The following is a 24,768-nucleotide window of genomic DNA, read 5'->3' on the forward strand; positions in this document are numbered from 1 at the left end:
CCATCAGAAACTGTCTCAGGGAAGCTCATCTGCGTGCTCGTCGTCCTCACCAGGTTCTTGACTTGACTGCGGTTTGTCGTCGTAACTGACTTAAGCATTGTGAACTGAGTGCCCCATGGTGGCTGGCGGTGGGGTTATGGTATGGGCCCGGCATAAGCTACGGACAACGAACACAATTGTATTTATTGATGGCAATTTGAATGCACAGAGATACCTTGACAAGCTCCTTAGGCCCATTGTCGTGCCATTTGTCCGCCTCCATCACCTCATGTTTCAGCATGATAATGCACGGCCCCATGACGTAAGGATCTGTACACAATTCCTGGATGCTGAAAATGTCCCTGTTCTTCCATGGCCTGCATACTCATCAGACATGTCACCCACTGAGCATGTTTGGGATGCTCTGGATTGGTGTAAACGACAGTCTGTTCCAGTTCCCGCCAATATCCAGCAACTTCACACATCCATTGTAGAGCAGCGGGACAACATTCCACAGGCCACAATCAACAGCAATGATCAACTTTATGCGGTGGAAATATCATGCTTCATGAGGCAAAAGGTGGTATCACCAGATATTGACTGGTTTTCTGATCCACGCCCCTACCTGTTTTTTAATTTTTATTTATCTGTGTCCAACATATGCATATCTGTATTCCCAGTCATATGAAATCCATAGATTAGGGCCTAATGAATGTTTTTCAATTGACTGATTTCCTTATATGAACTGTAACTCAGTAAAATCTTTAAAGTTGTTGCATTTATTTTTGTTCAGTGTAGCTAACATTCTTTGATAACTGGTTAGATGGCATTATGCATTTCCAAAACGGTGTTTTACTTTAATGTAGCTGTAAGCTAGGTGTTGATAGCAACTGGCTGACTCACGCAGTGTTAATTTAAAGTTAGCAGGCTAATTGGCTAGCAACCTTGAAAGTTGATTCGTAACCATAAATAAAGTATTTGCTTTTAAGTTGTCTGAAAATTAAGTTGAAGCCAGTAGTCATGAGTGCAAACAATTTGGTTTAATTAAGTGATGCATTTGAAGTTATTTCTGTTGAGGTTTACATACAAGGCTGGCTTGCCGTGTTCTCCATATTATATTACACCCTTGGAAAACATTTTCTGACATGACTACGGAATGCTGATCGGTTTTATGTAATAACTCGCAAAAAATATAGAAAGTGAGTTTTAACTTTGCATTGGGACATGATGCATATACTAATGCAAATCTATATGTCTCATGTGGTGAAGAGGAGACGAAGATACGGGTGCCTTGTGACAATTCATCGGCTTGTGGGTAACCCGCCTTTACCATCCATCCTATTGGCCATTGTGCAATCCCTGGATAATAAACTGGATGAGCTCTGTTCGAGACTATCCTACCAACGGGACATTAAATACAGCAATATCTTATTTTTAACTGAGTCGTGGCTGAACGACGACATGAATAATATACAGTTGGCTGGGTTTTCCGTGCATCGACAGAACAGCTACCTCCGGGAAGACTAGGGGTGGTGTGTTTGTCAATAACAGCTGGTGCTGTCAATAACCCAGCCGCGAGCTGCCTAGTGACGCGAGCCTACTAGACGGGTTAAATGCCTTTTGTGCTCACTCCGAGGAAAGCAACACTGAAGCATGCATGAGAGCACCAGCTGTTCCGGACAACTGTGTGATAACGCTCTGCGTAGCCAATGTGAGTAAGACCTTTAAACAGGTCAACATTCACCAGGCCACAGGGCCAGACGGATTACCAGGACCTGTACTCAGAGCATACACGGACCAATTGGCAAATGTCTTCAATTACGTTTTCAACCTTTCCCTGACGAAGTCTGGAATACGTTTCAAGCAGACCACCATAGTCCCTATGTTAATTTTTTTACTTTAGTTTGTTTAGTAAATATTTTCTTAACTGTTGTGGTTAAGTGCTTGTAAGTAAGCATTTCACGATTTGTATTTGGGGCATGTGACATAAGTTTGGTTTGATTTGAACATTTACACATTGAGCAGCAAGATGGTTTGGGGAAAGTGTGGTGCAACTAGGGGTCAATATTTTGACAGCCCCCCCCCCCCCCCCGCCACTTAATTTTCCATCATTGTGTTTTCCCTTGCTATATACTCATTTAAAGGGACGACCTCCTGTAATTTCAGTTCCAAGCGAAAGGGGCAGAGAACTGGAGTGCTTTTTCCCCCCTAGCTCTGTACAGGCCAATCAACAAAACACAGTCAAGTGAGCGCAGGCGAGAGTTGGAATTTGGCTGCTGGACAAATAGATGAGATTCCTGAGTGTCTCTTGATGAGTGATATTGTGACAATAGAAATACTTATTTTTCTGACCCTAGTAATACTTTCAATGAAGGCCTGGATGAGGAATGTGTTATTTATTTATATATATATATATATATATATATATATATATAGTTTTTCCTTTTCTATAATTGTGATTCCTGACTGCTGCAGTATCTCCTCCCGTCCTGCAGGTGGCGGCCTACAACACTGAGGGGAAGAGTAACCCCAGTCAGGTGGCAGAGTTCACTACCTGTCCAGACAGACCAGGAGGACCATGTAGACCCGTCATCAGAGGCAGGGTGCTGCCCAACTCCTTCAGACTGGCATGGGGTGAGTAGACGCATACACAATCATCATCGTCTCAAACACACACAAAGAAATATGATCTGCTCGCAATGGTGATACCGATCAAAATCCCTCTCACCGATACATCTGTGCTACCAGAGCTTTGTTTGTTTTCATGTCTGTTGATAACACTGACCACCCTTGGTGTGATCAAGACTACTGGCCACCCTTGGTGTGATCAAGCCTACTGGCCACCCTTGGTGTGATCAAGACTACTGGCCACCCTTGGTGTGATCAAGCCTACTGGCCACCCTTGGTGTGATCAAGACTACTGGCCACCCTTGGTGTGATCAAGACTGCTGGCCACCCTTGGTGTGATCAAGACTACTGGCCACCCTTGGTGTGATCAAGAGTACTGGCCACCCTTGGTGTGATCAAGACTGCTGGCCACCCTTGGTGTGATCAAGAGTACTGGCCACCCTTGGTGTGATCAAGACTACTGGCCACCCTTGTTGTGATCAAGAGTACTGGCCACCCTTGGTGTGATCAAGACTGCTGGCCACCCTTGGTGTGATCAAGACTACTGGCCACCCTTGGTGTGATCAAGAGTACTGGCCACCCTTGGTGTGATCAAGACTACTGGCCACCCTTGGTGTGATCAAGACTGCTGGCCACCCTTGGTGTGATCAAGACTACTGGCCACCCTTGGTGTGATCAAGAGTACTGGCCACCCTTGGTGTGATCAAGACTACTGGCCACCCTTGGTGTGATCAAGACTACTGGCCACCCTTGGTGTGATCAAGACTACTGGCCACCCTTGGTGTGATCAAGACTACTGGCCACCCTTGGTGTGATCAAGAGTACTGGCCACCCTTGGTGTGATCAAGACTACTGGCCACCCTTGGTGTGATCAAGAGTGCTGGCCTGGTCAGAGGTAGTGTATTATATAGGGAATATGGTGGTGTCATTTGGGATGCACATATTGTCTATAAATATTGCTAGCTGGCTCATGACTCTTTAACAGAGCTACAGAGACATTGATCCAGAACAAGAAGTAATAGTTGTATTCTCTCTAGAACCTCCTAAAGAATATTGTTTTATTCTCTCTCTAGAACCTCCTAAAGAATCTAGTTGTATTCTCTCTCTAGAACCTCCTAAAGAATCGTGTTTTATTCTCTCTCTAGAACCTCCTAAACAATCTAGTTATATTCTCTCTAGAACCTCCTAAAGAATCTAGTTGTATTCTCTCTCTAGAACCTCCTAAAGAATCTAGTTGTATTCTCTCTAGAACCTCCTAAAGAATCGTGTTTTATTCTCTCTCTAGAACCTCCGAAAGATGATGGAGGGGCAGAAGTGACCAAATACGTGGTGGAGATATCTGAGGGACTAAGCGGTAAGTCTCAACTGCAAATCAATCACATTTATTTTATAAATCCCTTTTTACATTGAGGAGGCAGGTAGCCTAGTGGTTACAGCAGGTAGCCTAGTGGTTAGAGTGGAGGGGCGGCAGGTAGCCTAGTGGTTAGAATGGAGGGGCGGCAGGTAGCCTAGTGGTTAGAGTGGAGGGGCGGCAGGTAGCCTAGTGGTTAGAGTGGAGGGGCGGCAGGTAGCCTAGTGGTTAGAGTGGAGGGGCGGCAGGTAGCCTAGTGGTTAGAGTGGAGGGGCGGCAGGTAGCCTAGTGGTTAGAGTGGAGGGGCGGCAGGTAGCCTAGTGGTTAGAGTGGAGGGGCGGCAGGTAGCCTAGTGGTTAGAGTGGAGGGGCGGCAGGTAGCCTAGTGGTTAGAGTGGAGGGACGGCAGGTAGCCTAGTGGTTAGAGTGGAGGGACGGCAGGTAGCCTAGTGGTTAGAGTGGAGGGGTGGCAGGTAGCCTAGTGGTTAGAGCAGGTAGCCTAGTGGTTAGAGGAGGCAGGTAACCTAGTGGTTAGAGCAGGTAGCCTAGTGGTTACAGCAGGTAGCCTGGTGGTTAGAGTGGAGGGGCGGCAGGTAGCCTAGTGGTTAGAGTGGAGGGACGGCAGGTAGCCTAGTGGTTAGAGTGGAGGGACGGCAGGTAGCCTAGTGGTTAGAGTGGAGGGACGGCAGGTAGCCTAGTGGTTAGAGTGGAGGGACGGCAGGTAGCCTAGTGGTTAGAGTGGAGGGGCGGCAGGTAGCCTAGTGGTTAGAGTGGAGGGACGGCAGGTAGCCTAGTGGTTAGAGTGGAGGGGTGGCAGGTAGCCTAGTGGTTAGAGCAGGTAGCCTAGTGGTTAGAGCAGGCAGGTAACCTAGTGGTTAGAGCAGGTAGCCTAGTGGTTACAGCAGGTAGCCTGGTGGTTAGAGTGGAGGGGCGGCAGGTAGCCTAGTGGTTAGAGGCAGGTAGCCTAGTGGTTAGAGCAGGCAGGTAGCCTAGTGGTTAGAGCAGGCAGGTAGTCTAGTGGTTAGAGCGTTGGACTAGTAACCAGCAGGTAGCCTAGTGGTTTGAGCGTTGGACTAGTAACCAAAAGGTTGCTAGATCGAATCCCCGTCGTTCTGCCCCTGAACAAGGCAGTTAACCCACTGTTCCCCGGTAGGCCGTCATTGTAAATAAGAATTTGTTCTTAACTGAATTGCCTCGTTAAATAAAGATACAATTTTTAAAAAAAAACATCAAGAGCTTTCCTGTTACCCAGCCTTAACCCCAGAGAGAGTTTTCCTGTTACCCAGCCTTAACCCCAGAGAGAGCTTTCCTGTTACCCAGCCTTAACGCCAGAGAGAGCTTTCCTGTTACCCAGCCTTAACCCCAGAGAGAGCTTTCCTGTTACCCAGCCTTAACGCCAGAGAGAGCTTTCCTGTTACCCAGCCTTAACGCCAGAGAGAGCTTTCCTGTTACCCAGCCTTAACGCCAGAGAGAGCTTTCCTGTTACCCAGCCTTAACGCCAGAGAGAGCTTTCCTGTTACCCAGCCTTAACCCCAGAGAGAGCTTTCCTGTTACCCAGCCTTAACCCCAGAGAGAGCTTTCCTGTTACCCAGCCTTAACCCCAGAGAGAGCTTTCCTGTTACCCAGCCTTAACCCCAGAGAGAGCTTTCCTGTTACCCAGCCTTAACGCCAGAGAGAGCTTTCCTGTTACCCAGCCTTAACGCCAGAGAGAGCTTTCCTGTTACCCAGCCTTAACGCCAGAGAGAGCTTTCCTGTTACCCAGCCTTAACGCCAGAGAGAGCTTTCCTGTTACCCAGCCTTAACCCCAGAGAGAGCTTTCCTGTTACCCAGCCTTAACCCCAGAGAGAGCTTTCCTGTTACCCAGCCTTAACCCCAGAGAGAGCTTTCCTCTTACCCAGCCTTAACCCCAGAGAGAGCTTTCCTGTTACCCAGCCTTAACGCCAGAGAGAGCTTTCCTGTTACCCAGCCTTAACCCCAGAGAGAGCTTTCCTGTTACCCAGCCTTAACGCCAGAGAGAGCTTTCCTCTTACCCAGCCTTAACCCCAGAGAGAGCTTTCCTGTTACCCAGCCTTAACCCCAGAGAGAGCTTTCCTGTTACCCAGCCTTAACGCCAGAGAGAGCTTTCCTGTTACCCAGCCTTAACCCCAGAGAGAGCTTTCCTCTTACCCAGCCTTAACCCCAGAGAGAGCTTTCCTGTTACCCAGCCTTAACCCCAGAGAGAGCTTTCCTGTTACCCAGCCTTAACCCCAGAGAGAGCTTTCCTGTTACCCAGCCTTAACCCCAGAGAGAGCTTTCCTGTTACCCAGCCTTAACCCCAGAGAGAGCTTTCCTCTTACCCAGCCTTAACGCCAGAGAGAGCTTTCCTGTTACCCAGCCTTAACGCCAGAGAGAGCTTTCCTCTTACCCAGCCTTAACCCCAGAGAGAGCTTTCCTGTTACCCAGCCTTAACCCCAGAGAGAGCTTTCCTGTTACCCAGCCTTAACCCCAGAGAGAGCTTTCCTGTTACCCAGCCTTAACCCCAGAGAGAGCTTTCCTCTTACCCAGCCTTAACGCCAGAGAGAGCTTTCCTGTTACCCAGCCTTAACCCCAGAGAGAGCTTTCCTGTTACCCAGCCTTAACCCCAGAGAGAGCTTTCCTGTTACCCAGCCTTAACCCCAGAGAGAGCTTTCCTCTTACCCAGCCTTAACGCCAGAGAGAGCTTTCCTGTTACCCAGCCTTAACCCCAGAGAGAGCTTTCCTGTTACCCAGCCTTAACCCCAGAGAGAGCTTTCCTGTTACCCAGCCTTAACCCCAGAGAGAGCTTTCCTTTTACCCAGCCTTAACCCCAGAGAGAGCTTTCCAGTTACCCAGCCTTAACCCCAGAGAGAGCTTTCCTGTTACCCAGCCTTAACGCCAGAGAGAGCTTTCCTGTTACCCAGCCTTAACCCCAGAGAGAGCTTTCCTCTTACCCAGCCTTAACGCCAGAGAGAGCTTTCCTTTTACCCAGCCTTAACCCCAGAGAGAGCTTTCCTTTTACCCAGCCTTAACGCCAGAGAGAGCTTTCCTTTTACCCAGCCTTAACCCCAGAGAGAGCTTTCCTTTTACCCAGCCTTAACGCCAGAGAGAGCTTTCCTGTTACCCAGCCTTAACGCCAGAGAGAGCTTTCCTTTTACCCAGCCTTAACCCCAGAGAGAGCTTTCCTCTTACCCAGCCTTAACGCCAGAGAGAGCTTTCCTGTTACCCAGCCTTAACCCCAGAGAGAGCTTTCCTGTTACCCAGCCTTAACCCCAGAGAGAGCTTTCCTGTTACCCAGCCTTAACCCCAGAGAGAGCTTTCCTGTTACCCAGCCTTAACCCCAGAGAGAGCTTTCCTGTTACCCAGCCTTAACCCCAGAGAGAGCTTTCCTGTTACCCAGCCTTAACCCCAGAGAGAGCTTTCCTGTTACCCAGCCTTAACGCCAGAGAGAGCTTTCCTGTTACCCAGCCTTAACGCCAGAGAGAGCTTTCCTGTTACCCAGCCTTAACCCCAGAGAGAGCTTTCCTGTTACCCAGCCTTAACCCCAGAGAGAGCTTTCCTGTTACCCAGCCTTAACCCCAGAGAGAGCTTTCCTCTTACCCAGCCTTAACGCCAGAGAGAGCTTTCCTGTTACCCAGCCTTAACCCCAGAGAGAGCTTTCCTGTTACCCAGCCTTAACGCCAGAGAGAGCTTTCCTTTTACCAGCCTTAACCCCAGAGAGAGCTTTCCTTTTACCCAGCCTTAACGCCAGAGAGAGTTTTCCTGTTACCAGCCTTAACCCCAGAGAGAGCTTTCCTGTTACCCAGCCTTAACGCCAGAGAGAGTTTTCCTGTTACCCAGCCTTAACGCCAGAGAAAGTTCCTTGAGAACAGTAATCCTTTCTATTTGTATAGTGCTTTTTATCAACCCACAGTAGTTTTCAAGATACAGTCCCTTCAGAAAGTATTCACACCCATTGACTTTTTCCACATTTTGTTGTCTTACAGCCTGAATGTAAAATTGATTATATTGAGATTTTGTGTCCCTGGCCTACACACAATACCACATAATGTAAAAGTGAAATTACGTCTTTAGAAATAGTTACAAATGTATTAATGAAAAGCTGAAATGTCTTCAGTCAATAAGTATTCAACTCCTTTGTTAGGTCAAGCCTAAATAAGTCCAGGAGTAAACATGTGCTTAACAAGTCACATAATAAATTGTTTGGACTCTGTATTCAATAATAGTGTTTAACATGATTTTTGAATGACTACCTCATCTCTGTACCCCCACACATATAATTATCTGTGAGGTCCCTCAGTCGAGCAGTGAACTTTAAACACAGATTCAACCACAAAGACCAGGGAGGTTTCCCAGTGCCTCGCAAAGAAGGGCACTTGTTGGTAGATGGGTAAAAATAAAAAAGCAGATATTGAATATCCCTTTGAGCATGGTGAAGTTATTAATTACACTATGGATGGTGTATCGATACACCCAGTCACTACAAAGATACAGGCGTCCTTCCTAACTCAGTTGCCAGAGAGGAAGGAAACCACTCAGGGATTTCACCATGAGGCCAACAGTCACTTTAAAACAGTTACAGAGTTTAATGGCTGCGATAGGAGAAAACTGAGGATGGATCAACAACATTGTAGTTACTCCACAATACTAACCTAAATGACAGAGTGAAAAGAAGGAAGCCTGTTTGGGACAAACACAACACAGTGTACTACTCTTCATATTTTCAAGCAGGATGGTAGCTGCATCGTGTTATGGGGTATGCTTGTAGTCGTTAAGGACTGTGGAGTTTTTCAGGATACAAAATAAATGGAATGGAGCTAAGCACAGACAAAATCCTAGAGGAAAACCTGGTTCAGTCTGCTTTCCACCAGACACTGGGAGATGAATTCACCTTTCAGCAGGACAATAACCTAAAACACAAGGCCAAATCTACACTGGAGTTTCTTACAAAGAAGACAATGAATGTTCCTGAGTGGCCGAGTTACATTTTTGACTTAAATCTACTTGAAAATCTATGGCAAGACTTCAAAATGGCTGTCTAGCAATGATCAACAACCAATTTAACAGATCTTGAAGAATTTATAAAAGAATAATGGACAAATATTGTACAATCCAAATGTGGAAAGCTCTTAGACATTTACCCAGAATGACTCACAGCTGTAATCACTGGCAATGAGGATTCTAACATGTATTGACTCTGGGGTTTGAGTACTTATGTAAATGAGATATTTCTGGATTTCATTTCCAATGCATTTTACAAACATTTCTAAAACCATTTTTTCACTTTGTCCTTATACGGTATTGTGTCTAGATGAGTGAGAAGAAAAGAAACATATTTAATCCATTTTGAATTCAGGCTGTAACACAATCAAATTAGGATTAATTCAACGGCTACTGCATGACTACTTCCTGAAAGCTCTGTATTTAACATAACCAAGAACAAGACAGCTTAGTAGTGTGTGTTCATGTCTCTCTCTCTCTCTGTCTGTCTGTCTGTCTGTCTGTCTGTGTGTCTGTGTGTCTGTGTGTCTGTCTGTGTGTCTGTGTGTCTGTCCCCCTCTAGGCGTGTCATGGGAGCTGGCGTACAGTGGTCCAGCCATGGAACATGTGTGTGAGGGGCTGAAGCCAGGCCACTCCTACCAGACCAGAGTTTACTGCATGAGTGAGGGGGGGCAAAGCCCAGTGAGTCACCCTTACTGCACCACACACACACACACACACACACACACACCTCTGCATGTACTGGAGCGAACAATACACACAGTCCGCGTAGCCATGAGAGCTTTAGACCAGTCTTGTCTTTCTCCCTGTCCGCGATGTTTCTCACCGTTATATCTTTGTCACTCATGATATAACGAACAGCTCCATTTCTAGAGCTTTCTATTTGCATGGCTCTTTATGTATATCTTTCTATTTCCATCTCTCTCTCTCTCTCTCTACCGTTCTATTTCCATGTCTCTCTCTCAGCTGTGTGTCATCAGTTCCTCTGCTTCATAATGATGGCTCTAGGAGTAGTATTCCAGTCGCGATGTGATGAATGGCTCTAGGAGTAGTATTCCAGTCGCGATGTGATGAATGGCTCTAGGAGTAGTATTCCACTAGTGATGTGATGAATGGCTCTAGGAGTAGTATTCCACTAGTGATGTGATGAATGGCTCTAGGAGTAGTATTCCACTAGTGATGTGATGAATGGCTCTAGGAGTAGTATTCCAGTAGTGATGTGATGAATGGCTCTAGGAGTAGTATTCCACTAGTGATGTGATGAATGGCTCTAGGAGTAGTATTCCAGTCACGATGTGATGAATGGCTCTAGGAGTAGTATTCCAGTAGTGATGTGATGAATGGCTCTAGGAGTAGTATTCCACTAGTGATGTGATGAATGGCTCTAGGAGTAATATTCCAGTAGTGATGTGATGAATGGCTCTAGGAGTAGTATTCCAGTCTCGATGTGATGAATGGCTCTCGGAGTAGTATTCCAGTAGTGATGTGATGAATGGCTCTAGGAGTGGTATTCCAGTAGTGATGTGATGAATGGCTCTAGGAGTGGTATTCCAGTAGTGATGTGATGAATGGCTCTAGGAGTAGTATTCCAGTCATGATGTGATGAATGGCTCTAGGAGTGGTATTCCAGTCACGATGTGATGAATGGCAATAGGAGTGGTATTCCAGTCACGATGTGATGAATGGCTCTAGGAGTAGTATTCCAGTCGTGATGTGATGAATGGCTCTAGGAGTAGTATTCCAGTCACGATGTGATGAATGGTTCTAGGAGTAGTATTCCAGTATTCCAGTAGTGATGTGATGAATGGCTCTAGGAGTAGTATTCCAGTAGTGATGTGATGAATGGCTCTAGGAGTAGTATTCCAGTCACGATGTGATGAATGGCTCTAGGAGTGGTATTCCAGTAGTGATGTGATGAATGGCTCTAGGAGTGGTATTCCAGTAGTGATGTGATGAATGGCTCTAGGAGTAGTATTCCAGTAGTGATGTGATGAATGGCTCTAGGAGTGGTATTCCAGTCACGATGTGATGAATGGCTCTAGGAGTGGTATTCCAGTCGTGATGTGATGAATGGCTCTAGGAGTAGTATTCCAGTCACGATGTGATGAATGGTTCTAGGAGTAGTATTCCAGTATTCCAGTAGTGATGTGATGAATGGCTCTAGGAGTGGTATTCCAGTATTCCAGTAGTGATGTGATGAATGGCTCTAGGAGTAGTATTCCAGTAGTGATGTGATGAATGGCTCTAGGAGTGGTATTCCAGTCACGATGTGATGAATGGCTCTAGGAGTAGTATTCCAGTAGTGATGTGATGAATGGCTCTAGGAGTGGTATTCCACTAGTGATGTGATGAATGGCTCTAGGAGTAGTATTCCAGTCTCGATGTGATGAATGGCTCTAGGAGTAGTATTCCAGTAGTGATGTGATGAATGACTCTAGGAGTGGTATTCCAGTAGTGATGTGATGAATGGCTCTAGGAGTAGTATTCCAGTAGTGATGTGATGAATGGCTCTAGGAATTGTATTCCAGTCACGATGTGATGAATGGCAATAGGAGTGGTATTCCAGTCGTGATGTGATGAATGGCTCTAGGAGTAGTATTCCAGTCACGATGTGATGAATGGTTCTAGGAGTGGTATTCCAGTCACGATGTGATGAATGGCTCTAGGAGTAGTATTCCAGTATTCCAGTAGTGATGTGATGAATGGTTCTAGGAGTAGTATTCCAGTCACGATGTGATGAATGGCTCTAGGAGTGGTATTCCAGTCACGATGTGATGAATGGCTCTAGGAGTGGTATTCCAGTCATGTCCAAGCCGTCTATTTCTGGGCCGCCTCTAATAGGAGAATTTCGTTCATCTGTTTTCTCATTTGGAGGTTATTTATGATCTTCTTCACGACTCCGTTCCAAATGGAACACTGTTCCCTATATAGTGCACTATTTAGGACTCTGTTCTAGCCCATATGGCTCTGGTCTAAAGTAGTGCACTATATAGGGAATAGGGTGCCAGCCCTGGTCCTAAAGTAGTGCACTATATAAGGAATAGGGTGCCAGCCCTGGTCTAAAGTAATACACTATATAGGGAATAGGGTGCCAGCCCTGGTCCTAAAGTAGTGCACTATATATGGAATAGGGTGCCATTTGGGATCCATGTCATATGTACGTACAAGACAGAGGGCTGTAATCAGTTAACCCTCGTCGCATGGCGTAGGAAGATCAGCTAATTATTAATTAGCCAGATCAGCTGGTTTATGATGTTAATGACTCTTATTCACGACGGCTCAGAGAGACTCAGAGAAACATGACTCATGATGACACGCTTTTGTTTTGGTGAAGTATTTTATTTGGGGGGGGGGATGGGATGGGATGCAGAGTAACGTGACAGAACACTCACATGTTGGGTGGCTGTCTCTTCTCTGTCACAGAAATGGAGATTTAACTGTTACTGTTAAACGCACAGCAGATCAGCATGGCAGTAATATGCCGTGTAGTCCTACATTATCAATAGATACTGTAGATCAGACACTGCAGATCAGCATGGCAGTAATATGCCGTGTAGTCCTACATTATCAATAGATACTGTAGATCAGATACAGCAGATCAGCATGGCAGTAATATGCCGTGTAGTCCTACATTATCAATAGATACTGTAGATCAGACACTGCAGATCAGCATGGCAGTAATATGCCGTGTAGTCCTACATTATCAATAGATACTGTAGATCAGATACAGCAGATCAGCATGGCAGTAATATGCCGTGTAGTCCTACATTATCAATAGATACTGTAGATCAGATACTGCAGATCAGCATGGCAGTAATATGCCGTGTAGTCCTACATTATCAATAGATACTGTAGATCAGATACAGCAGATCAGCATGGCAGTAATATGCCGTGTAGTCCTACATTATCAATAAATACTGTAGATCAGATACAGCAGATCAGCATGGCAGTAATATGCCGTGTAGTCCTACATTATCAATAGATACTGTAGATCAGCATGGCAGTAATATGCCGTGTAGTCCCACATTATCAATAGATACTGTACTCATTGTTTTTCATCAGTTGTACATGTTGTTGTTGTGTTCCAGCTGTCAGAGACTCTGCAGGTCCAGACTCCCGCGGTGCCCCCAGGGCAGTGCCAGCCGCCCCGCGTGGTGGGCAAGCCCAAGGCCAGAGAGTTGCAGCTGCGCTGGGGTGAGTCACTCTGCCATCCCCCCTGCCAACCTACACTACCACCACTCTGTCACCATGCCAACCTACACTACCACCACTCTATCACCATGCCAACCTTAACCACCACTCTATCACCATGCCAACCTACACTACCACCACTCCATCACCATGCCAACCTACACTACCACCACTCTGTCACCATGCCAACCTACACTACCACCACTCTGTCACCATGCCAACCTACACTACCACCACTCTATCACCATGCCAACCTTAACCACCCCTCTGTCACCATGCCAACCTACACTACCACCACTCTGTCACCATGCCAACCTACACTACCACCACTCTGTCACCATGCCAACCTACACTACCACCACTCTATCACCATGCCAACCTTAACCACCCCTCTGTCACCATGCCAACCTACACTACCACCACTCTGTCACCATGCCAACCTACACTACCACCACTCTATCACAATGCCAACCTTAACCACCACTCTATCACCATGCCAACCTTAACTACCACCACTCCATCACCATGCCAGCCTACACTACCACCACTCTGTCACCATGCCAACCTACACTACCACCACTCTATCACCATGCCAACCTTAACTACCACCACTCCATCACCATGCCAACCTACACTACCACCACTCCGTCACCATGCCAACCTACACTACCACCAATCCGTCACCATGCCAACCTACACTACCACCACTCCGTCACCATGCCAACCTACACTACCACCACTCTGTCACCATGCCAACCTACACTACCACCACTCTGTCACCATGCCAACCTACACTACCACCACTCTGTCACCATGCCAACCTACACTACCACCACTCTGTCACCATGCCAACCTACACTACCACCACTCTGTCACCATGCCAACCTACACTACCACCACTCTGTCACCATGCCAACCTACACTACCACCCCTCTGTCACCATGCCAACCTACACCACCCCTCTGTCACCATGCCAACCTACACCACCACTCTATCACCATGCCAACCTACACTACCACCACTCTATCACCATGCCAACCTACACTACCACCACTCTGTCACCATGCCAACCTACACTACCACCACTCTGTCACCATGCCAACCTACACTACCACCACTCTGTCACCATGCCAACCTACACTACCACCACTCTGTCACCATGCCAACCTACACTACCACCCCTCTGTCACCATGCCAACCTACACCACCACTCTATCACCATGCCAACCTACACTACCACCACTCTGTCACCATGCCAACCTACACTACCACCACTCTGTCACCATGCCAACCTACACTACCACCACTCTGTCACCATGCCAACCTACACTACCACCACTCTGTCACCATGCCAACCTACACTACCACCATCCGTCACCATGCCAACCTACACTACCACCACTCTGTCACCATGCCAACCTACACTACCACCACTCCGTCACCATGCCAACCTACACTACCACCACTCTGTCACCATGCCAACCTACACTACCACCACTCTGTCACCATGCCAACCTACACTACCACCCCTCTGTCACCATGCCAACCTACACTACCACCACTCTAGTCACCATGCCAACCTACACTACCACCACTCTGTCACCATGCCAACCTACACTACCACCACTCTGTCACCATGCCAACCTACACTACCACCACTCTGTCACCATGCCAACCTACACTACCACCACTCTGTCACCATGCCAACCTACACTACCACCACTCTGTCACCATGCCAACCTACACTACCACCACTCTGTCACCATGCCAACCTACACTACCACCACTCTGTCACCATGCCAACCTACACTACCACCACTCTGTCACCATGCCAACCTACACTACCACCCCTCTGTCACCATGCCAACCTACACCACCACTCTATCACCATGCCAACCTACACTACCACCACTCTATCACCATGCCAACCTACACTACCACCACTCTGTCACCATGCCAACCTACACTACCACCACTCTGTCACCATGCCAACCTACACTACCACCACTCTGTCACCATGCCAACCTACACTACCACCCCTCTGTCACCATGGCCAACCTACACTACCACCACTCTATCACCATGCCAACCTACACTACCACCGACTCTGTCACCATGCCAACCTACACTACCACCATGCCAACCTAGCACTACCACCACTCTGTCACCATGCCAACCTAGCACTACGCACCAGCGTCTGTCACCATGCCAGACCTACACTAGCCACGCCCTCTGTCACCGATGCCAGACCTACGACCACCACTCTATCACCATGCCAGACCTACACTAGCCACCACTCTGTCACCATGCCAGACCTACACTAGCCACCAGCGTCTGTCACCATGCCAGACCTACACTAGCCACCCCTCTGTCACCATGCCAGACCTACACTAGCCACCCCTCTGTCACCATGCCAGACCTACACTAGCCACCCCTCTGTCACCATGCAGACCTACACTAGCCACCCCTCTGTCACCATGCCAGACCTACACTACGCACGCCCTCTGTCACCATGCCAGACCTACACTAGCCACGCCCTCTGTCACCATGCCAACCTACAGCGTAGCCACCAGCGTCTGTCACCATGCCAACCTACACTAGCCACCAGCGTCTGTCACCATGCCAGACCTACACTACCACCACTCTGTCACCATGCCAGACCTACACTAGCCACCCCTCTGTGTGCCGGCATATTGTATTCTCTTTTGGTGCCAGCGGAATAACTGGCTTCCTGAATATAATATATGCCATTGTAGCAGACACATGTGTGTTGGGGGCCTGAAGAAAGAATCTCTTGTCAAGCTGTCTGTTACCTGAAGACAGAATCTATTGTCAAGCTGTCTGTTACCTGAAGACAGAATCTATTGTCCAGCTGTCTGTTACCTGAAGACAGAATCTATTGTCCAGCTGTCTGTTACCTGAAGACAGAATCTATTGTCAAGCTGTCTGTTACCTGATGACAGAATCTATTGTCAAGCTGTCTGTTACCTGAAGACAGAATCTATTGTCCAGCTGTCTGTTACCTGAAGACAGAATCTATTGTCCAGCTGTCTGTTACCTGAAGACAGAATCTATTGTCCAGCTGTCTGTTACCTGAAGACAGAATCTATTGTCCAGCTGTCTGTTACCTGAAGACAGAATCTATTGTCCAGCTGTCTGTTACCTGAAGACAGAATCTATTGTCCAGCTGTCTGTTACCTGAAGACAGAATCTATTGTCCAGCTGTCTGTTACCTGAAGACAGAATCTATTGTCCAGCTGTCTGTTACCTGAAGACAGAGTGGCCAACCCTAATTTTGTTGTTGATCATTGTAGTTATATGTGCTGCTATTTTAGCAATTTATCATCGTAATGAGAATAATCTGGAATCTGAAAAATGAAATCTAAAAATAAAGGAATTGTTATACGTGTGTCTCTCCCAGGACCGCCGTGTGTGGGGGGCGGCAGCCCGGTGTCGGTCTATAGTGTGGAGGTGTGTGGCTCTGGTCCTCAGGGGTCAACAGGTCAAGAGGAGGTCAGGGAGGTGTACCAGGGTTCGGAGGTCGACTGCACCGTAGGCAGTCTGCTGCCGGGACGGACGTACAGCTTCCGCCTGCGGGCCGCCAACAAGGCTGGGGTGAGACAACAAACTTGTTTTATCTCTTGAATGCTGGGAAAACTGAACTGAACTTTGTTGGTTCATGAACGATACAGGATAGTCTTGCTCAGTGTGTGGGTTTGACTGAATACTTTTCAGGAGTGAAAAAAAAAAAAAAGTGAATTTAATCTTTCTCTGAATCTCTTCTCCGTATGTCCTCAATTCCTCTATGTAGTCATGTTGTGTCACTAAAGAAAAGTGTGTTTGACTAACACCCAACTAATGAGTGTGTCTTTTTGCTTATGTATGTTAGTACGGACCCCTGTCAGAGCATTGTGAGGTGACCATGGGCCCCGGGGCTCCGGAACCCTGTAAGGCCCCTCGAATCACCTGCAAGTCCCCTACTGTGGCTGTGGTCAGCTGGGAGGTTAGAAAACACCACACTTGTGACTTCTGTTCTATGTGTGGTTTTTGTACTACAACAGAAATAATCTCAGGGGATAATACAGTAAATCAATTATCCTGTTAAAAAATCAAAACGGGAGTTTTTATCTGTGTTGAAACCAATCGATCAAATCACGTTAACAGTCTCACCGCAGCTCCTCTGTTTCTCCTGCCCTTCCTCAGACTCCAGCCTGTAACGGGGCGGTAGTCTCAGAGTACCGTGTGGAGTGGGGGGCGGCGGAGGGCACTATGCAGGTGTGTTACAGCGGCGCCAGCCTCACCCACGAGGTCAAGGGACTGCTGCCCGCCACCAACTACTTCTGCCGGGTTCAGGTGAGTCTGTCTCTCAGCACTAAAGATAACTTACCTGGTACTAGTACTGAACTACTACTGCCGCGTTCAGATGAGTAGAGCTTCCTGTTACTATAACGTACTACTTTCTACCTACAGGTGAGTCAGACAGTACCAGGTAACCTTTCTGTAGTCCTATCTCTCTGTCACAAGTAGTGCTGAGAATTGCCAGTGACCTCACAAAACTATATTATTTTGATACTTCGATGCCGATATGTATGCGGTAACTCGCGATTCTACATGTATTGCGATTCGATCCTGAGATTTTATTGCGATTTGATGTTTCAAGCATATTGCTGACCATATTTCTGCTACGGAGAGATGAGAGAGAGAGAGCCATGTGAAAATGAGTTTTGATCAGTCAGGGAAATAAAAGTGCTGAAAACATGTTTGTTAACTATTTAAAAAGACGCTGGAGAACCAGCTATAGGGGAATTTTTGACCCAGCTGACTAGGGACGGCAGCGTAGCCTAGTGGTTAGAGCGTTGGACTAGTAACCGGAAGGTTGCTAGATCTAATCCCCTGAGCTGACAAGGTACAAATCTGTCGTTCTGCCCCTGAACGAGGCAGTTAACCCCACTGTTCCCCGGTAGGCCGTCATTATAAATAAGAATTTGTTCTTAACTGACTTGCCTAGTTAAATAAAGGTAAAACAAGCGCTACCCAGCACTACCTGTGTAGTGGAGGGGAAGTTTTGGCCCAGGTACAGCTGACTAACACTACCTACAGTAGTGTGTAGTGGAGGGGAAGTTTTGGCCCAGGTACAGCTGACTAACACTACCTACAGTAGTGTGTAGTGGAGGGGAAGTTTTGGCCCAGGTACAGCTGACTAACACTACCTACAGTAGTGTGTAGTGGAGGGGAAGTTTTGGCCCAGGTACAGCTGACTAACACTACCTACAGTAGTGTGTAGTGGAGGGGAAGTTTTGGCCCAGGTACAGCTGACTAACACTACCTACAGTAGTGTGTAGTGGAGGGGAAGTTTTGGCCCAGGTACAGCTGACTAACACTACCTACAGTAGTGTGTAGTGGAGGGGAAGTTTTGGCCCAGGTACAGCTGACTAACACTACCTACAGTAGTGTGTAGTGGAGGGGAAGTTTTGGCCCAGGTACAGCTGACTAACACTACCTACAGTAGTGTGTAGTGGAGGGGAAGTTTTGGCCCAGGTACAGCTGACTAACACTACCTACAGTAGTGTGTAGTGGAGGGGAAGTTTTGGCCCAGGTACAGCTGACTAACACTACCTACAGTAGTGTGTAGTGGAGGGGAAGTTTTGGCCCAGGTACAGCTGACTAACACTACCTACAGTAGTGTGTAGTGGAGGGGAAGTTTTGGCCCAGGTACAGCTGACTAACACTACCTACAGTAGTGTGTAGTGGAGGGGAAGTTTTGGCCCAGGTACAGCTGACTAACACTACCTACAGTAGTGTGTAGTGGAGGGGAAGTTTTGGCCCAGGTACAGCTGACTAACACTACCTACAGTAGTGTGTAGTGGAGGGGAAGTTTTGGCCCAGGTACAGCTGACTAACACTACCTACAGTAGTGTGTAGTGGAGGGGAAGTTTTGGCCCAGGTACAGCTGACTAACACTACCTACAGTAGTGTGTAGTGGAGGGGAAGTTTTGGCCCAGGTACAGCTGACTAACACTACCTACAGTAGTGTGTAGTGGAGGGGAAGTTTTGGCCCAGGATATCCCCTCTACACCAGGGTAATCTGGTGTTTTATTAAGGATATCCCCTCTACACCAGGGTAATCTAGTGTTTTATTAAGGATATCCCCTCTACACCAGGGTAATCTGGTGTTTTATTAAGGATATCCCCTCTACACCAGGGTAATCTGGGGTTTTATTAAGGATATCCCCTCTACACCAGGGTAATCTGGTGTTTTATTAAGGATATCCCCTCTACACCAGGGTAATCTGGTGTTTTATTAAGGATATCCCCTCTACACCAGGGTAATCTAGTGTTTTATTAAGGATATCCCCTCTACACCAGGGTAATCTGGTGTTTTATTAAGGATATCTCCTCTACACCAGGGTAATCTGGGGTTTTATTAAGGATATCCCCTCTACACCAGGGTAATCTGGTGTTTTATTAAGGATATCCCCTCTACACCAGGGTAATCTGGTGTTTTATTAAGGATATCCCCTCTACACCACGGTAATCTGGTGTTTTATTAAGGATATCCCCTCTACACCAGGGTAATCTGGTGTTTTATTAAGGATATCCCCTCTACACCAGGGTAATCTGGTGTTTTATTAAGGATATCCCCTCTACACCAGGGTAATCTAGTGTTTTTATTTATACCATATGTTTTAGCGGTTAGGTGTTTCTGTTTTTGCTCTTCAAGGTAGCTAGCTAAGTTTGTAGCTAGGCTATCTAACCAGCTAACACGCCAAGCATTCCCCAACAGGTCTGTCAGTTGACTTTCACCCTCACGGATTCAGAACTTCAGCTGCCTCCATTTACGGGCCGATTATTGTCCTTAATGATTACAAGCATACCCATAACATGATGCAGCCACCACTATGCTTGAACATATGGAGAGTGGTACTCAGTAGTGTGTTGTATTGGATTTGTCCCAAACTTAATGCTTTGTATTCAGGATTTAAAAAATTATTGCTTTGCCAAATTTTTGGGAAAAAACACAATTCTACTTTGATATTATGAGGTATTGTGTGTAGGGCAGTGACAAAACATCTAATTTTAATCCATTTTAAATTCAGGCGGTAACACAACAAAGGTGGAATCAGTTAAGGGGTGTGAATATTTTATAAAAGCACTGTGTTTTTGGACATAAAATCACCAGGAAATGAGCTCAGTGATTTTATTTGAGGAAATCTGTTCCCGCGCATAAATAGAGATTCGTAATCTTATCCCAATGTAATCAAGGTTGGCCTTCCCTGTGGCTCAGTTGGTAGAGGATGGTGTTTGCAACGCCAGGGTTGTGTGTTCGATTCCCACGGGGTGCCAGTACAATTATTATTTTTTTTAAATGTATGAAATGTATGCATTCACTACTGTAAGTCGCTCTGGATAAGAGCGTCTGCTAAATGACTAAAATGTAAATGTAAAAATGAAATGATTTTGTTTTTCTCAAATACTATATCTGTTTGGGATTGTTGCGGTCAATTTGCAGTTTCCAAATGATTTATTACCGTGTTCAAGCCTCCCGACCTTCCGCTCAAGGAAAAAATGTAATTGGGGACCCCTGATCTACAGAGTGTGAGGCACCATACAGTGAGGAGTTGGAGGCAGAGCTGGAGACTGGTGTACACTCACTACCACCTAGTGGTCAGAAGTGGTCATTACAACTATACAATTGGTTCCCCAGCTGCTTTGGGCAGAAAACATCCTAGGCACAGATACACTACATGACCAAAGCTGTTGTTGACATCTGCTGGTCAAACATCTCATTACAAAATCATGGGCATTAATATGGAGTTGGTTCCTCCCTTTGCTGCTATAACAGCCTCCTCTTTTCTGGGAAGACTTTCCACTAGATGTTGGAACATTGCTGCAGGGGACTTGCTTCCATTCAGCCACAAGAGCATTAGTGAGGTCGGGAAGACTGATGTTGGGGCGATTAGGCCTGGCTCGCAGTCGGCGTTCCAATTCATCCCAAAGGTGTTCGATGGGGTTCAGGTCAGGGCTCAGTGCAGGCCAGTCAAGTTCTTCCACACCGATCTCGACAAACCGTTCCTGTGTGAACCTCGCTTTGTGCACGGGGGCATTGTCATGCTGAAACAGGAAAGGACCTTCCCCAAACTGATGCCACAAAGTTGGAAGCACAGAATCATCTAGAATGTCATTGTATGCTGTAGGTTCAAGATTTCCCTTCGCTGGAACTAAGGTGCCCGAACAATGAAAAACAGCCCAGGACCGTTATTACTCCTCCACCAAACTTTACAGTTGGCACTATGCATTCAGGAAAATAGCGTTCTCCTGGCATCCGCCAAACCCAGATTATTCCTTCAGACTGCCAGAGGGTGAAGCGTGATTCATCACTCCAAACAACACGTTTCCACTGCTCCAGAGTCCAATGGCGTTGAGTTTTACACCACTCCAGCCGACGCTTGGCATTGCGCATGGTGATCTTAGGCTAATGTGTGGTTGCTCGGCCACGGAAACCCATTTTATGAAGCTCCCGACAAACAGTTATTGTGCTGACGTTGCTTCCAGAGGCAGTTTGGAACTCTGTAGTGAGTGTTGCAACTGAGGACAGACTATTTTTTTACACACTACACACGCTTCATCACTCAGTGGTCCCGTTCTGTGAGCTTATGTGGCCTACCACTTCACGGCTGAGCCGTTGTTGCTCCTAGATATTTCCACTTCACAATATCAACACTTACAGTTAACCGGTGCAGCTCTAACAGGGCAGAAATGTGACTTGTTTGAAAGGTGGCATCCTATGACGGTGCCACGTTGAAAGTCACTGAGCTCTTCAGTACGGGGCCATTCTACTGCCAATGTTTGTCTATGGAGATTGCATGGCTGTGTGCTCGAGTTTATACATCTGTCAGCAACGTGTGTGGCTGAAATAGCCGAATCCACTCATTTGAAGGGGTGTCCACATACTTTTGTATATATAATGTAGCTAGTATCGTCAGATTACATCAACCTAAATCCAGGTGAAAATAGAAAACTGACAGTGTCTAGCGAAAACTTCATCCTAGTTGTCACATTCTGGCTGTAAAGGCAGGTAGTCTCCTTGTGTCACGGCATTAAGAGTTTGTCTCTTGTGTAACATATTATATCCTCTCTCTCCCCGTTTTCCCCCCTCTCTCTCCCCCTTTTCCCCCTCTCCCTCCCCCTTTTTCCGCCTCTCTCCCCGTTTTCCCCCCTCTCTCTCCCCCCTCTCTCTCCCCCTTTTCCCCCTCTCTCTCCCCCTTTTTCCGCCTCTCTCCCCGTTTTCCCCCCTCTCTCTCCCCCCTCTCTCTCCCCCTTTTCCCCCTCTCTCTCCCCGTTTTCCGCCCTCTCTCTCCCTCCCTTTTCCCAGGCTGTGAACGTGGCCGGCGTGGGTCTGTTCAGTGAGGCGGTCCTCTGTCAAACTCCTCCTTCTGTACCTGCGGCTGTCAGCAGTGTCCATGCCCTCAAAGAGGCGGAGCTACGGGGATACCACACCTCCACTTCCACAGACCAGGAGGAAGAGGAGGAAGAGGAGGAGGAGGAGGTGGATGGACCCCCCACGCCTCCTCTCTACTCCCCCTCCACTTGTCTAGGTCTGTTTGGTTTGACATTTTGTTGGTCTTGTTGAATGTTGTAAAGCCTTATTGCGACCATACAAATATATATATATATATATATATATATATATATATATATATATATATATATATATATATATATATATATATATATATATATATATATATATATATATATATATATATATATATATATATAGCCTTGACAGCTTTGCACACTCTTGGCATTCTCTCAACCAGCTTCATGAGGTAGTCACCTGGAATGCATTTCAATTAACAGGTGTTCCCTGTTAACAGTTAATTTGTGGAATTTCTTTCCTTCTTAATTCATTTGAGCCAATCAGTTGTGTTGTGACCAGGTAGGGAGGGTATACTGAAGATAACCCTATTTGGTAAAGGACCAAGTCTATATAATGTCAAGAACAGCTCAAATAAGCAAAGAGAAACGACAGTCCATCATCACTTTAAGACATGAAGTTCAGTCAATACGGATTTTTTCTTCACGTGCAGTCGCAAAAACCATCAAGTGCTATGATGGAACTGGGTCTCATGAGGACCACCACAGGAAAGGAAGACCCAGAGTTACCTCTGCTGCAGAGGATAAGTTCATTAGAGTTTCCAGCCTCAGAAATTGCAGCCCAAATAAATGCTTCACAGAGTTCAAGTAACAGACACATCTCAACATCAACTGTTCAGAGGAGACTGTGTGAATCAGGCCTTCATGGTTGAATTGCTGCAAAGAAAACACTACTAAAGGACACCAATAAGAAGAAGACACTTGCTTGGGCCAAGAAACACGAGCAATGGACATTTGACCGGTGGAAATCTGTCCTTTGGTCTGATGAGTCCAAATGTGAGATTTTTGTTTCCAACCGCCGTGTCTTTGTGAGACGCAGAGTAGGTGAAAGGATGATCTCCGCATGGGTGGTTTCCACCGTGAAGCATGGAGGAGGAGGTGTGATGGTGCTTTGCTGGTGACCCTGTCTGTGATATATTTAGAATTCAAGGAACACTTAACCAGCATGGCTACCACAGCATTCTGCAACGATACGCCATCTCATCTGGTTTGTTATTCAAATCAAATCAAAACTTTATTTATCACATGTGCCGAATACAACAAGTGTAGACTTTACCGTGAAATGCTTACTTACAAGCCCTTAATAACTCTTCTTGAACTGTAGTGTTGGTTAAGAAAATATTTACCAAATAGACTAAAATAAAAAGTTATAATAATAAAAAGTTATAATAATAAAAAGTTATAATAATAAAAAGTAAACGAGGCTAAATACAGGGAGCACCGTTACCGAGTCAGTGTGCTGGGGGTACAGGTTAGTAGAGGTAATTTATACATGTAGGTGGGAGTGAAGTGACTATGCATAGATATTAAACAGCGAGTAGCAGCAGTGTACAAAAGGGGGGGGGGGGGGGGGGTCATTGTAAATTGCCCGGTGGTGAATTTATTAATTGTTCAGTAGTCTAATTAATGGCTTGGGAGTAGAAGCTGTTAAGGAGCCTTTTGGACCTAGACTTGGTGCTCCGGTACGGCTTAGTCCCACTATCATTTGTTTTTCAACGGGACAATGACTACAAAACACACCTCCAGGCTGTGTAAGGGCTATTTGACCAAGAAGGAGAGTGATGGAGTGCTGCATCAGATGACCTGGCCTCCACAATCACCTGACTTCAAACCAATTGAGATGGTTTTGGGATGAGTTGGACCACAGAGTGAAGGAAAAGCAGCCAACAATTGCTCAGCATATGTGGGAACTGCTTCAAGACTGTTGGAAAATCATTCCTCATGAAGCTGGTTGAAAGAATGCCAAGAGTGTGCAAAGCTGTCATCAAGGCAAAGGGTGGCTATTTGAAGAAACTCAAATATAAAATATATAGATTTTTGGTTACTACATGATTCCATATGTGTTATTTTATAGTTTTGATGTCTTCACTATTATTCTACAATGTCGAAAATAGTAAAAATAAAGACAAACCCTTGAATGAGTAGGTGTGGCCAAACTTTTGACTGGTACTGTATGTATGTGTGTAT

The 24,768-nt window shown here is 46.4% G+C and overlaps 1 protein-coding gene across 5 annotated transcripts in view; it reads left to right on the top strand.

The window, feature by feature from the left end:
- Positions 1–24,768, top strand: part of fndc3a (fibronectin type III domain containing 3A) — a 199,304-nt gene that overhangs the window by 137,523 nt on the left and 37,013 nt on the right. For all 5 annotated transcript variants that reach the window (XM_082966821.1, XM_082966820.1, XM_082966819.1 and 2 more), the window contains 8 exons: positions 2,475–2,613; positions 3,893–3,961; positions 9,515–9,633; positions 13,041–13,146; positions 16,565–16,758; positions 17,033–17,146; positions 17,347–17,496; positions 22,517–22,739. In XM_082966821.1, the coding sequence (XP_082822947.1) occupies positions 2,475–2,613; positions 3,893–3,961; positions 9,515–9,633; positions 13,041–13,146; positions 16,565–16,758; positions 17,033–17,146; positions 17,347–17,496; positions 22,517–22,739 (1,114 nt within the window). The remainder of the gene's footprint in view (positions 1–2,474; positions 2,614–3,892; positions 3,962–9,514; positions 9,634–13,040; positions 13,147–16,564; positions 16,759–17,032; positions 17,147–17,346; positions 17,497–22,516; positions 22,740–24,768) is intronic.

This window comes from Salmo salar, chromosome 20 (assembly GCF_965601325.2).
Source record: "Salmo salar chromosome 20, fSalSal1, whole genome shotgun sequence".
Lineage (NCBI taxonomy): Eukaryota > Metazoa > Chordata > Actinopteri > Salmoniformes > Salmonidae > Salmo > Salmo salar.